We start from the raw sequence: 13,428 nt of genomic DNA, 5'->3' as shown, positions 1-13,428 counted from the left end.
ATTGTTTTGACATGCACATCATTACCAAAGACATTATATTTTTGTGTTGATGCATTTTCTTTTTAATCTTGCAGCTTTTTGCAATTTTTTTTACTTTTGTCAGTAATAAGCAGAGATTTGACTGTTTTGACTGTTGACTGTTTTCAAAAGTGTGTGAAAGAGTGAGGCAAGTTGGTTACTGTCAGTGGCAGCAGTGAAATTGTCCTTCAGTTAAAAGCAAATAAAAATGTATGTTCTCAGAAGAAGTTTAGTTGAAACAAATAAAAGCATGTAACCACAGAGAAGATGCAGTGATGTGGTGGAGGACATGCAGAGGGTGTGACTGAAGAGAATCCCAAGAATAGAGTAAAATGAGGCAGATCTGCTATGGCGACCCCTAAACAGAAGCAGCTGAAAGAAGATGATTCACATATATCTTCCTTTTCAACAATTGCTCTTTATTTATCTTTGTTGTTGCAATTCTCTTACAAAAGTCAGTAAGGTTTTAGAGTAAGTGTCCAAGTAGAACAGTTTTGGCAAGTTTTTTTAAAATATTTTTTAGTCATTGGTCACAGAGCTGAGACATACTCCACAATAATGGTCTTGAATGAAAAGTTTTTAAGGACAAATATTTGCTTATTGTACGATGATGGTTCATATCAATGACCACATGAGAAATGTTGCAAAATAGAAGAAACTATTAAACTACGACGAAAATGACATCATTCAGCTATTTGCAACATTTTTTTATTTGTTTTATTTAGTTCAATCTGCTCTAAACCTAAAGGTGTGCATGTATTTGATATTGTATACTGTTCAATAAAACATTAGTAAAGGTGCAAATTGTGAGAGGGTAACTTTTGTTGCCAACCTTCTTTTTGTGTTATTCTTCCAGAAAAGGTTACTTTTACATGAAGAATTTTTTTAAAATCAAAATATACCACAACTTCAGAAATAAGGGCCGAGAGATTTCAAAACAGAACTGATCCAGGCCTTTTAGTGTTTTGGGTGTGGACTGTTCTCCCTGCTTCGTTTGATTCTTGTGCTTGTTTTCATGTCTGAAGAGGAGGACAGAAGCAGAGGTTAATCATGTGTACGAGAAACAATTTGCTTAATGCTAATTTTCCTGTACCTTTGGGAAGTTTTGCATTAAGTAGATTTGTGTATGAGAACAAAATGTAAATGGAAAAGTGGCAGGATTTGATCTTTAGTTCAGTTTCATTTTCTTTTTATCAGAAACTGAAAGTCACTCAGTCTTGTTGTCATTTCATTAAGAACATGACACTTTTTTGCCACCAGCAGATTTTCTTATCTATGGCGTTATTTTTGTGCCACTGTTCTGAGCGTAGTAAAAATAAATTGCAGGCGCAAGTGTTGCATTTTGAGAAGAAATTTATTTTGAGCAAAGAAAAGCTAAATTTGAGTGAACAAAATTCACTGTTGCGTGCAAAAATTGTATTTCGGTGTTTGCTATTATCCATACACACACAATAGCAGCCCCTCCCGCTCAGTTTTTGCATTTACGCTTGCTCGCAATGTGTTGCTCGCGTTCTCAACATTTCTGCCCATGTGCATTCAACTCTTTCTGTACACCGTTATATTTGTGCCACCAAACCAGCCAATCTCAAACTTGCAAAAAATCTGATTGACTGTTCTGGTCTCCAATCAGCTCGAGATGCAATATCCCGCAATGCATTTCCTCCAAAACTCAAATGAGGCAGTGGCAGAGGAACGCAGAGTGGCAGAGTTTGAAATATTACTCTTTCTGGATCACAAAAACTTTTAAGATATTTTCAGGCAAGAATGGTGCTGTGTAAACTTCAAATATCTGCTCGATTTATCAAGACATCACATATTTGCAAAAGTGCTCTTTCAGACCATCTCTGAATCGAAGAGGGGGCCTAAGGGTGCATCTTTCGCCATCTTACAATGCTGTGATTGCAGCCATTCCCCAACTCCAACTGATAAATTAAATAACTGTTAAAGCCACAGATGACTTTTGATGATTATACTGCTGTAATAAAATCTGTTTCTTGGCAATAATTTTTATAAGCTGTCTTGACAATTTATCAATTATTAAAGCTCACTGGTGGTTTCATTGTTTATTTTGCTTCCTGTTGGAGTCACACATCTGGATTTCCCAGCACAATGTGATGTAGTTTTTATATTATTTCTTGTTCTTGCTTCCTAATCTGTACTGATTCTAAAAGAATGCGTGTAGTTGATATTGTATACTGTTTAATAAATCTTGAGTGAAAGCAAACATTTATTTTAGTCATAAGATGGAAACATTTATTATAACATACATCTTTTAACCCTAAAAGCACCAAACTGCATTTCAGGACCAACATACAGTGGTGTTAGAACGTGTTTGCTCTCTTCCTAATTTCCTATTTTTGTGTTTGTCACACCTCAGTGTTTCAGATCAGCAAACATACAAGAAAAAAAACATATCATGTAGGGGGCAAATACTTTTTCACATTACTGTAGTTTGAAACACTCCACAAAAATTACAGGTTACATTATGCAGATTGTAAGTTAACTAACATCTTAGCCAGACTGCAAGATTTACATCTCGTTCTAATGTCTGGTTTTACAATACAATAAAATTAAAGATATTTGTGTGAATCTTTTATATTATTTTTTTTTATCTTTATTATATTTTATTTTTTATGTTTTACATTGTATCAGATTATCCTCTCGTTTGACACAAAAACTTTGCTTATTTGAGTTGGAATCCTTTTGTGGTTTAACATGATGTGTTACTGCATGGATGAGTAGTCGAGGGAGCTAAGAACATTCGGAGAAATGTGCATATTGGGAAAAACTAATCATCTCTTGACTCTTATCTTATAAACCTTTTGGACAGGAATGGCCTCTCACTTTAGAGTAAATAAGGGGTTTCGGTTGCTCACAGGTTTAACAATTATTAAAAATAGTTCTTCTGTCATCTATAAGGGAAACTTGATAACTACATCATCAATAAAAATAAACTCCAGTTTACCTGTAGTCTAAAACATCTCCAAAGATTACATAACAATTGTTATTTCAAATTATTTTTAAACCTTTCCTTCAAAACTATGATAACTGAGCTGCTCTTTGCGCAATTTCATTACACAATATCACTCCCATTGTCAACAGAAATAATAACAAGGAGCAAAAAATTAAAGAAAAGCAGGATCACTGTGGCAATACTGAATGACAGAGAACATTAGATAGAGATTATAGTTGTAATATCAGGCAATCAGATGGTCTGTGTTCAGCAAGTTGTTCAAGCTTAATTTTTTTTTCTGAGTAAATATGGTGTCTTCTGTTTGCATGGAGTTGTTTGCTTTGGGTGTGTGCAGTGGGTGGAACAGGACATTGACTTTAATGTGGTTGGGAAAATAGTGATGGCAGATGTCATGTTCCCAAATCCTTTGTACTTTCTATTTCAGGGAATCGAAGAAGCTGTTTGCTCTTGCAAATATAAAATCTGGTTATCCTTTTAAAAAACACTTAAACCACTGTGTGGCCACAGAGTCTGGTACTGCAGTGTGCATGTGACCTCTTTCAGTGATGTAAGGGACAGGCTTGCAGTCTCAAAGTCAGTTCATCACAAAGGTGATCTTGTTTCATAAATGTTTGTTGTTTGTTTGTTTCATAAATGCTTTGCACTCAGTTTTAGTTGGTGTGTGTGTCTTTGGTTAAATGCATGTAGGTACAACAACAGTCTTCACATGTTAAGGCCTGCATCAGCAATGGGCACATCTATATAGTCTTCATAGCTGCTGTTGATATCCCAGGATAGGGATACCAGATCATTTGCACAGATAATAACTTGTTTGCACGCATGATAAATGGTGTTGGTGGTGGTTGTGCAAGAGGTCGTTGGTTTTGAGGAAAATTAGGAGTGGGTATTCAAACTAGTGTGCAAATCACTTCTACCTGCTCCCGAATATCAACAGCAACTTTCTGCCTATGCAAATAAGAAACCTGTTTATTAAAAAAAAAAAAAAAAACCCTCTCGGGGTGTGCCACTTGGCTTCACTCTCTGGTATCTGCATTACTTTCAACACCTTCTGTAACATATCTAACTCCACACATCTGATCAACATGAATTAACAGATTTATCTGAGTAATGACACAGTGTTTAAGATCTGCAGTTCTGTTGCGTTTGATTGGTTTCATTTTTGAGTTTAAACTGGAAATATTATACTATTTATAGACACTAAATAAATTAGACTGTAGAAAGTAACACAAAATATGTCACCATGTGATCTGTGTCAGTGGTGGGAGGGGACTATTCATACATAGTGCAAAATACACAGAAGAAACTTCAGTTCAGTAGAAGAGACCACATGTAAGTAGATACTGAATCAGTCTGTATTATATTTGTCATTGTCCTGGGTCTTAGTCCCAGCATTTTTTGTTGTTGTTATGGACTCATGGTTCTTTTTCTTCAATGTCAGGAATAATTTCACTTGATACTTTGCATTATTTTGCCCAGAGTTCAGTATTTCATAGGGGTTCTGAGGTTTGTTATCTATATTTCTAGTCTCCGGTTTCTTGTTTAATTTTGTTGGTTCTCTTTTGTTTCCTAGTCTTGTTTCTGTGTTTTGTCCTTAGTGTCTGTTTTGTTAAGCCTATCTTGTCTCTGTGTTTTGCCTTCTGTGTGTGTGAAGCTCATGTATTTTAGTCCAGGTCAATCTCAGACATTTCCTGTCTTATTTTGGTGACTTTTGTCTCGTGTAGTCTCTTGTAGTATGTCTGTGAATGTTCTCAGTCATCCAGGTCAGGCTTGTCTAAGAAGTTTGGAAAGAAAAGCATCTGGACTTCTTTAAATTGCTTCTAGACGTTTCACCTCTCATCCGAGAAGTTTCTTCAGTTCCTGGGTCAAATGGTGGAGAGTCCCAGACTTAAACTATTGGAGTGTCCCCTAAGATGGACATGGACCCCCTATTGATCCTCTACCTAATCACATGAGCCAAGGTGTGAAAACAGGTGTTGGTCACAATCAGCCAAGGTTTGGGGTGAGCTCATTGTGAAATCTGGCCCCACCCTATCATGTGATTTCCTGAGGTCAGAAGGCCTTATGATGTGTGTGGTTGTTGAGGTGTCTGGGAAGGGATCTCAAAACTGGATTATAGATGGCAGATAGTTGGTGTTGTAAGCCACTGCCTCTGTTCACTATTTGAACTCTCCCATAGGGCTTAAATCTGGGAGTCTCTGGGACTCTCCACTATTTGACCTTAGACCTGAAAAAGCTTCTCAGATGAGAGGTGAAACGACTTCAAGCGACTTTAAGAAGTCCAGACGCTTTTCTTTCCAAGCTCCTTAGTCTTGTGTAGTCTGTTTTCCTCGAAGATTCAGATATCCTTGTTTGTTTGTTTTTTGTTTGTTTTGTTTTTATCTGAATTATTTTGCACTTAGTTTAAGTTAATAAGGTCACTTTTTAGTTTACCACTTCATCTTCCCAATGCTGCGTTTGGGTCCAACTCCTGCCTAGTGATGTACAAATAAAACAATGAACCTCTATTGAACCACTTCATCAGTCCTGTTGAAAATTGGTTTATTCATTCAAAGCTTTGTTCAGTGACATCTAGTAATGAAATAGGAGACAGCACATGAAATCTCAATTTCCATTTGCTGATTGTATCGAAGTATTTATATCATTCATTGTGTGAATGATATAAATACAATTTTGTAACGATGGATTGATTGGTCAGTTGAATCTGTAAACGTATGTAATGTAGCAGGTAGATGAAGGTGTCCTAAGGGAAACAGGATGTGTTGGGATGGTAGGGCACGTTTCAGTAACTAGGGTGGGGTGTGATCATGTACATGGGACATGTGATTTTCCACACCGAAGCAACCTTTGAAATAGTGGTTCAAGGAAAATGTAACTTTGAGTTTGAAGCTTGTGTGGGAGCATCAGTGTCATACGGCCAACACTACTCCTGCCTGCCTGTCAGTCTTGACAATGTCCTTCCTATTGTTTATTTTTATTCCTGTTGACTATTAAGTAAGAAATAAAGTTTAGAGTAGTTCAGTTGCTTTTGCTTCCCTGTATGAAGAAAAAAGTATGCTGATGGTAAAGCATCAGGTCTTTAGTCTCTATAGTTTTAGTGCCAATGACAAAAATGCATGCTTTTGTCAACGTGTTGATGACAGCAAAGGTGAGTGGAGAGATTAAACAAGATATCACAAATACGTTTTATATAAATGACATCTGGAGACTAAAACATTTTGAAACAGTGCCTGTAGCACATTATGTGTATGTAAACTATCAACTCTGAAATTAATAAGATCTAATGAGATCTTTTAGAATATGTTTTTGTGAAAATGTCAATATGTTTGCTACAACAGTTAACTGCTAATTTCACATTTTTTGCCCCTTAAAAAACTTTGGCTCTGTAAAAATCATATTATTCCACTATGACAGAAGAAATCAAATGAAAATTAAAACTGAAACCTTTGTATCAGTGTAAACACATTTCACTAAACTGGAAACTTTAGATATTTAGATGAACTCTACAGAGTGACATGAAGTCGCAAAGGTTGCAAGAGTTCAATCCAGCTAAAAGACAAAAACATTTACCTCCTCTTGTCACATGAAAAAGGTTATTGAGATAAATAGAAACTTAAACCTCTGACACTTCAGAACCACACAGGAAAGTAAATGATCTTATTTAGTGAATAATACTTTAAATATGAATAAATCAGTTATTGCTGATTGTCCCCACAGCAAATTCCATGGAGACATCTGGATTTGTCCAGGACAAACTAACTGAATGGGGATTCAGTGAGTTCATGCAGAGATTTAAAGGTATGAGTTTATTATTATTATTAATGGGAATTGTTGTATCTGTAATGGCACTAAAACAGCATCGTAATTTACTGTTTTAGAAGTCAGTCTGGATATTCCTGTGATTTATGACTTATAATAGAAAACAAAAGTCTTTCATATTCAAAGTTGATGAATATTAATGTTTTGCAGTGTTAGCTTCATATGACTTTTAAATATTTTATTTTGTTGTTGGCATTATTTCAGATGAAGGCATTGACAAGGAGACGTTTCTAAACCTTGGAGATTCAATCCGAATTAATTTACTGTTTCCTAAAATTGGACCAAGAGTAAAGTTTAGAAAGAGACTCAAAGATTACTTGCAGGTAAGGCAGCTATTTTCTATTCTATATCAGCAGGTCTACTGTTTCATTAATGTGTGATGTGTTTGTTTTGATTCTGTAGATGGAGACATGTCATTTTGTCCAGGACAAATTAACTGAATGGCATCTCAGTGAGCTGATTCACAGATTTGAAGGTATTTTATTATAGTTTGATTTGGTCCTTCATAAATTACTGCTGTACTGTAATGCCATATTGATATTTTTTTGTTTTTTCAATTTGAATACTTTATTTTGTTGCAGAGGAGGGTATTGACAAAGAAGCTTTCCTAAGTCTCGAGTCAGGCAGAATCAATACTTTGATTCCAAAAATTGGACCAAGAGTAAAGTTTAAAAGGAGGCTCGGAGAATACTTACAGGTAATGTTTTATTAAATGTTACAAATAAAATCCTGGAACATAAAGCCATAAAAGTTTAAATATACTGGGGTTTTTTTTAAATAAAACAAATGGCGGTGAAGATCAGTAGATTAATAGTGTATGAAATGCATCAGAGTGGAGGTTGTGTGTGAGCGCTGTGACATTCAGAAAAATAACCTCGCAATACTCAAGTACAAGATAATGTATTTAATGTAACATTTACTGTGCATGTAATGCATTTCACACTGGCAGGTATCAATATAACAAAACTGATCACACTTCTTTTATTATACGAAATACATCTTAAATTTATCCCTCACCACTGCAGGGCTTGAATAGAACAAATGATGATTCTGCTGACATGATGGAAACAAGCGCAGAGCAAGAGGACAGTCCAGAAATGGTATGATCTCATTGTGCCTGAACATGGTTTGTTATTGAGTTATTAATCTTTGATCATTTTTGTTATTAATGTCATCATGTTATTATATTAAAATTAATGTCAGCGTTAATCTCCTTACGTAAAGTAAGCAAGTAAAATTTGATTTAAATAGTACCTTTCAAGATAAAATTACAAAGTGCTTCACACAAGCAGAAACGGACATACAACCTCAAACAAACAAAAGCAACCAAAAGCAAGTTTAAACAGATACATTTTTAACTGCTTTTTAAAAGAAATGACTGAGTCCACAGATCTCGAACTCAAACGGAGCGAGTTCCAGAGTCTGGGAGCCATTGACACAAACGCTCTGTCACTGTTTGTTTTTAACCTTGTATGCTGGACAACCAGCAAGCCCTGGTCACAAGACCTCAGGGACCTGCTGGGGCGATAAGGCAGAAGAAGATCACTGATATAAGTTGGAGCTACACCGTGCAGGGCCCTATAGGTCATGATTATAATCTTAAAATGAACCCTGAACTTGACATGATGTCAGACTTAAAATGACATTGACGCCATAGCCGCATTAATGCAGCAAATCTACGTTAGCTGGTTACCGCGGATCTCCCCATGCGTGGAGCTGGACGCCGCTAAACAATGACAAGCTAACCGCTTACGCCATGAAGTTAAAATGACATTATGGAGTTAACGTCATTTTAAAGAGATTAATGCTGACAGCACTAATAAAAATACATTTTGATGGATTCAAGGACTCATATCTTTAGAGTAAAACAGGTGTCAATATGAGCAAAGTGAACCAGATTAGCTGTTTACCTAAGTCCTCTGCAGAATTCTCCAACACAGCTCAACGGTTTTTCACAAACTGTGAGTAAACAACATGAAGGACTGTGCCTTGTCTGGATAATTATTTGGTATTTGTTTTCACGCAGGAGCCAAATATTTTTCCTCAACATTTGGAATCTGCTTCAGCGTCTGACACAACAGATGGCAAAGACACGGTAAGAATGGAAGTCAGAAAAAATATTTTTAAACTGGTTGAAGATTCAGTGATTTACAATGATTTTATCTGCAGACAAACATTTTGTCTCCATAATGCTGCATTAAGAGGAGCAATAAGTAATGAAGCTAACAAATGCAAACTGCTTCAAATTTGTTTAATATACATATCTGAAATGCACCTTCATCAAATGAATATGAAATATTAAGAGTATAGGTAGGCCTGGCTGATGTTTTGGCCTTGTTTTAGATGCAGGACCACAACATTTTTCCATTTCAGTTGGAGTCTGCTTCAGCAGTTGACAGAGGCAGTGACACGGTAAGAAGGAATATTGATGTTTCTCCTCAAGTCATTTTGTTATGCCAATATTATTTGTGTATATAAAACACATGTTTGTTTGTCTTTTCAGAGTAACGAACCAATTTGCTCCAGGGCAACAGTGACACAAGAACAAAGTCCAACCAAATTTACAATGTTTTACTGTCAAGAGTGTAAAAACTTCATGGGAAACAATCCTGATTCTTGTTGTTCTCACTGTGCCTCAGTGTTCAACAAAGCAAGCAGCATTCAAAATGGAAACTTCTTTCTGTACTCATCCCTGAAAGACCTTCTGAAAGGTATCCTTGAGAATCACAGCACTGAGTTGTTACCTAAAACAGTTAAAGATGAGCATGATAACATCAAAGATGTGATGGATGGGATGATGTACCAGAATCTCCTCAGAGAGGGTAAACTAGCTGCAGATGACCTTACGCTGACATGGAATTTTGATGAAGTACCAATTTTTACCTCCAGATACTCAATTTGGCCCCTTCAGTTTGTTATTAATGAACTTCCTTACACACAAAGACAGGAAAAAATGATAGTTGCTGGATTTTGGTTTGGCCAAGGAAAACCTCATATGAACACATTTCTGAAACCATTTGTGGATGAATGTTGTGATTTAGCCCAAAATCCATTTCAGTGGAGAGACAGCAGAGGCACTCTTCATTCATCAAAAGTCTTCTGCTTGGTTTGCTCCTCTGACGCTGTGGCGAGGCCACTTCTCCGGAATTGCAAACAATTCAATGGAGAATATGGTTGTGACTGGTGTTTACACCCTGGCACAGTGGTAACAAAAGGCTTTGGATCTGTGAGGTCATACCAATATGATGAAACTAAACAAGCATCAAGATCAAAAAATATGTTTGTTGAAAATGCAAGAGAGGCTGAAAGCTCCCATGAAAACACCTCAGAGTATGGAGTAAAAGGAATGTCCTTACTTTCCAGACTTCCTTTGTTTGACATTGTGTTTGGATTTGTACCAGAATATATGCATTCAGTTTTAGTTGGTGTGACTAAGCAACTTATTGGATTGTGGCTGAACTCAGAGAACTCCAAGAAAGACTGGTATGTAGGTCAACAGATTTCACAAATGGACTCTTATCTCCGAATGTTAAAGCCTCCATCAGAAATGAGCAGATCTCTACAGTCACTGAAGGGTCGGGACACTTGGAAAGCATCTGACTGGCGAGCTTTCCTTTTATTTTATGCTGTTAGTGTCCTACCAGGCTCCCTCCAGCCTCCATTTCTCCAACATTTTTTTTGTTTGTCAATCAGCATTCACATTCTGCTACAAGAATCCGTCTCCCAAAATGACCTTCAGCTGGCCCATGAGAACTTGGTACTCTTTGTTAGAAACATGGAAAAACTCTATGGTGAAGAAAACGTTTCATTCAACTGCCATCAGTTGATCCACTTAGCTGACTGTGTGCGTAACTGGGGGCCTCTCTGGGCAACATCAGCATTCAGTTTTGAGAAGAACAGCGCAAATTTAAGGGCACTGCTTAGCAACATAAACTGCAATCCTCAAAAAATTCAAGACAAGTTTTTCTGTTGGCAGTGCCTGCCGAGTCACCTTCGCTCCCTTGTTTCTAACAAAAATTCTCCGTTAGCAAGAATTTCACCAGTAAATGAAACCACTGATTGTTACAATCTGCTTGGAAATTCACGGCATCTGGATATCACAGGATCCATGAAACTAGCAATAGGAGAGCTCTTAAATCGACCTGTTTCATTTAGATCAGTGGAAGCCTTTGACAGCTTCATCAACAGAAATACTGTTTACTCTGTAAACCATGAAGAGGCAGACAGAACAGACTGTGTCATAAAACTCGAGAATGGCTGCTTTGGAGAAATACAGTTCATCGTCAGGTTTAAAGAGAACTGTGTTTGCGCATCCAACTGCGTGTGCTCGGCTATTTCAGTCATTGTGGTCAAGCTGTTTTATATCAAACGTGATGCAGAGGACAGCAGGATGATTCCTGACAGTGCATCAAGGACTATCTTTGTGGAAGTGGAAAGGACAACTCAGCTCAAAGCCTTCTTCTTGAGGGATGTTAGGTGTAAATGCATGTATGTGAATGGTTGGCTGGTGCCTTTACCAAACTCATATGAAAGATATTAAAGTTCCAGCACAGCTAAGGTGCTTTCTCTGTCTTGTATATCATGGCACATGGCTGTTTTTACTACAGTAAAAATCTTGGAAAAATGAACGATGATGAAGTTTTTTCAAAGGAGTTTGGAGTCATTTTGTTCATATGTGTGCGAGATCTGTGGCTTACGTTTTCTTTTGGTGTGACAGTGTGGACATAATGTAGTCAGTGTAATGTAGGATTATATCACTCAGTACTGTATGTGTATTATCTGTATATGGAGGGAATTATGGAGTGATTTGTAAACAGCCAAAAGCTTGCCTTTCCCAACTTTGTATTCACTACGTATTTATCATACATGTCAGTTTACCTCTGTTCAATATGAAATGCAAATTATTGTGACACATAAACATTTTGTGAATTAACGCTAAAAATTCGGGGTGAGTGGATCAATGTGGTTTACTGCATCCTGATACAGATTGCTATTACTGAGATAACAGATCATAAAGCTTCATATTACCTCATATTATTGTGTAATGGCTGATGAGAATTATTCTGTTTAATGTTGCAATGTGTGCAAGTCTATTGAATATTATACAGATTGATTTGCTCAAGAATGTTTGTATCCTGCTACATAAAAATGATTAGAATTAAAGTCTTATTGCTGTAAATATGCCTGAAAAATCTGTTTGGCCTCCTTCTTCACTCTGGATTTGTGCTGCTATTCAGAGTCAATTCAAATTATAGTGTCGTTCCTAAAAAAAAAAAAAAAAGGATGTGAAAATACAGTAAATGATTTTTAGAGATTTTTGAAAAATAAACATGACCACTGTTCATATGTGGCTTTATTACCTTATCATAGGCCAGAATTAAATATCTAAGTAGGATCCTTGTTTAATACCATGTTAAACATGTTTACCGCGTCATGAACCATCGGTGAAGCAAACAACAGAAAAGAAGCTCGTATATAGACTTATGCCGTAAGTTGACCTAAAACTAAAAAGAAAAAACAATCTGACATTTTAAATTAAATCAAACATCCTTTAAAAGACACACACAGCAATGTGGGAGAAAAAACTCAACACTGAATGCTACAAGTGCACAAATATGAAATCAGCGTGGTGCTGCAGTGAACGCATCAATTCACACAATATTACAGAAATACTTTTTATATAAATGTCTTATATTGTTTCTTGGTCTCATCAATTTCTTATTCTTCAGTCATTTCTGAAACAAAGTCCACACTGAATGCCTGCTGTGCATCTGTGGTCGTGTGAAGCTACATTAATATTACAGCATGCCAGAGTGTAAACAAAGATCTTTGTCTATACGTCGAAACAAGGTTGTGCCTGAAAATTGCTACTTTTATGTGACATTTTATGTGAATATGTGACAAATGATGTTAGAATTATAATTAATTATAGAGAAAACTGTTTAAATCTTGGTGGGAAATGAGCTTAGAAAGAAGGATTATCTAGAAAATGACTTCAGGAAATGGTTGTATTATAAAGTTATTTTACAATCTGGACCAGTACAGACTTGCCCCTGACGGTTAAACTGTCCTGGGGCACAAACCGTTTGTCCTTGGCTTGGCTTCAAGACTCTAGGAAAGGAATACTGAATGTATGTAAATAACTTCTGGAGAATATAATCCAGAAATTGCATAAAGGGAAACACAAAATGAACAAAAAAGTAATAACATCCCACAGCTGTGTTTCACACGTGTTGGTAGTGGGGCATTTTGCCTTCTGCTGCATCTTTTTAGTCTGTGCTGGAGATTCACCAACCCTAAAGAAGTCCAAATACACCACTGATCACTGGATCTCTACAGCATTAATGCAAAACATGTGTTTCCATTTCTTGTCTTACTTCTTTTTCCTGTCCAGAGACCGATGTGTGGCAGCAGAAAGAGCCACTCTCTCTTTGGGGCACTTGGCTTTCTCCTGTTGGAGTGAATGTAGTTTATAGTTTATGAAAAAATAATCAGAATACCGAAGATGTCAGAGATTGTATCTTTTTTCCTTTTCATAAGGCATTAAAACCAAATACTAAAACACTTTGTTATGACGCAGAGAACTAAAAACTCTCTATTAATATGTGACAAATGATGTT

At 36.5% G+C, this 13,428-nt stretch overlaps 1 protein-coding gene across 2 annotated transcripts; it reads left to right on the top strand.

Moving 5' to 3' along the window:
• The first annotated feature begins 6,702 nt into the window (after window positions 1–6,702).
• On the top strand, window positions 6,703–11,348 carry LOC148102955 (uncharacterized). 2 transcript variants are annotated; one of them, XM_087840291.1, is made up of 8 exons: window positions 6,703–6,787; window positions 7,013–7,095; window positions 7,211–7,283; window positions 7,390–7,505; window positions 7,834–7,908; window positions 8,835–8,903; window positions 9,152–9,220; window positions 9,312–11,348. In XM_087840291.1, the coding sequence occupies exons 1-8, from the start codon at window positions 6,715–6,717 to the stop codon at window positions 11,346–11,348; spliced, it is 2,595 nt and encodes an 864-aa protein (XP_087696417.1). In that variant the 5' UTR covers window positions 6,703–6,714. The 2 variants fall into 2 exon arrangements, with proteins under 2 accessions (XP_087696417.1, XP_087696415.1); XM_087840289.1 differs by having other exon boundaries at window positions 6,715–6,787; window positions 7,013–7,131.
• Window positions 11,349–13,428: the final 2,080 nt, after the last annotated feature.

Source organism: Neolamprologus brichardi, chromosome 4, assembly GCF_056152115.1.
Source record: "Neolamprologus brichardi isolate AB-2024 chromosome 4, ASM5615211v1, whole genome shotgun sequence".
Lineage (NCBI taxonomy): Eukaryota > Metazoa > Chordata > Actinopteri > Cichliformes > Cichlidae > Neolamprologus > Neolamprologus brichardi.
This window is presented reverse-complemented; position numbering and strand designations above follow the sequence as displayed.

What these genes read in the sequence shown, in the direction of transcription:
- LOC148102955 (XM_087840289.1), top strand. Translation starts at nt 6,715, where the DNA reads ATGGAGACATCTGGATTTGTCCAGGACAAACTAACTGAATGGGGATTC. An exon ending in GTTCATGCAGAGATTTAAAG is followed by an intron (nt 6,788 to 7,012) that starts GTATGAGTTTAT and finishes GCATTATTTCAG; the next exon opens with ATGAAGGCATTGACAAGGAG. An exon ending in GACTCAAAGATTACTTGCAG is followed by an intron (nt 7,132 to 7,210) that starts GTAAGGCAGCTA and finishes TTGATTCTGTAG; the next exon opens with ATGGAGACATGTCATTTTGT.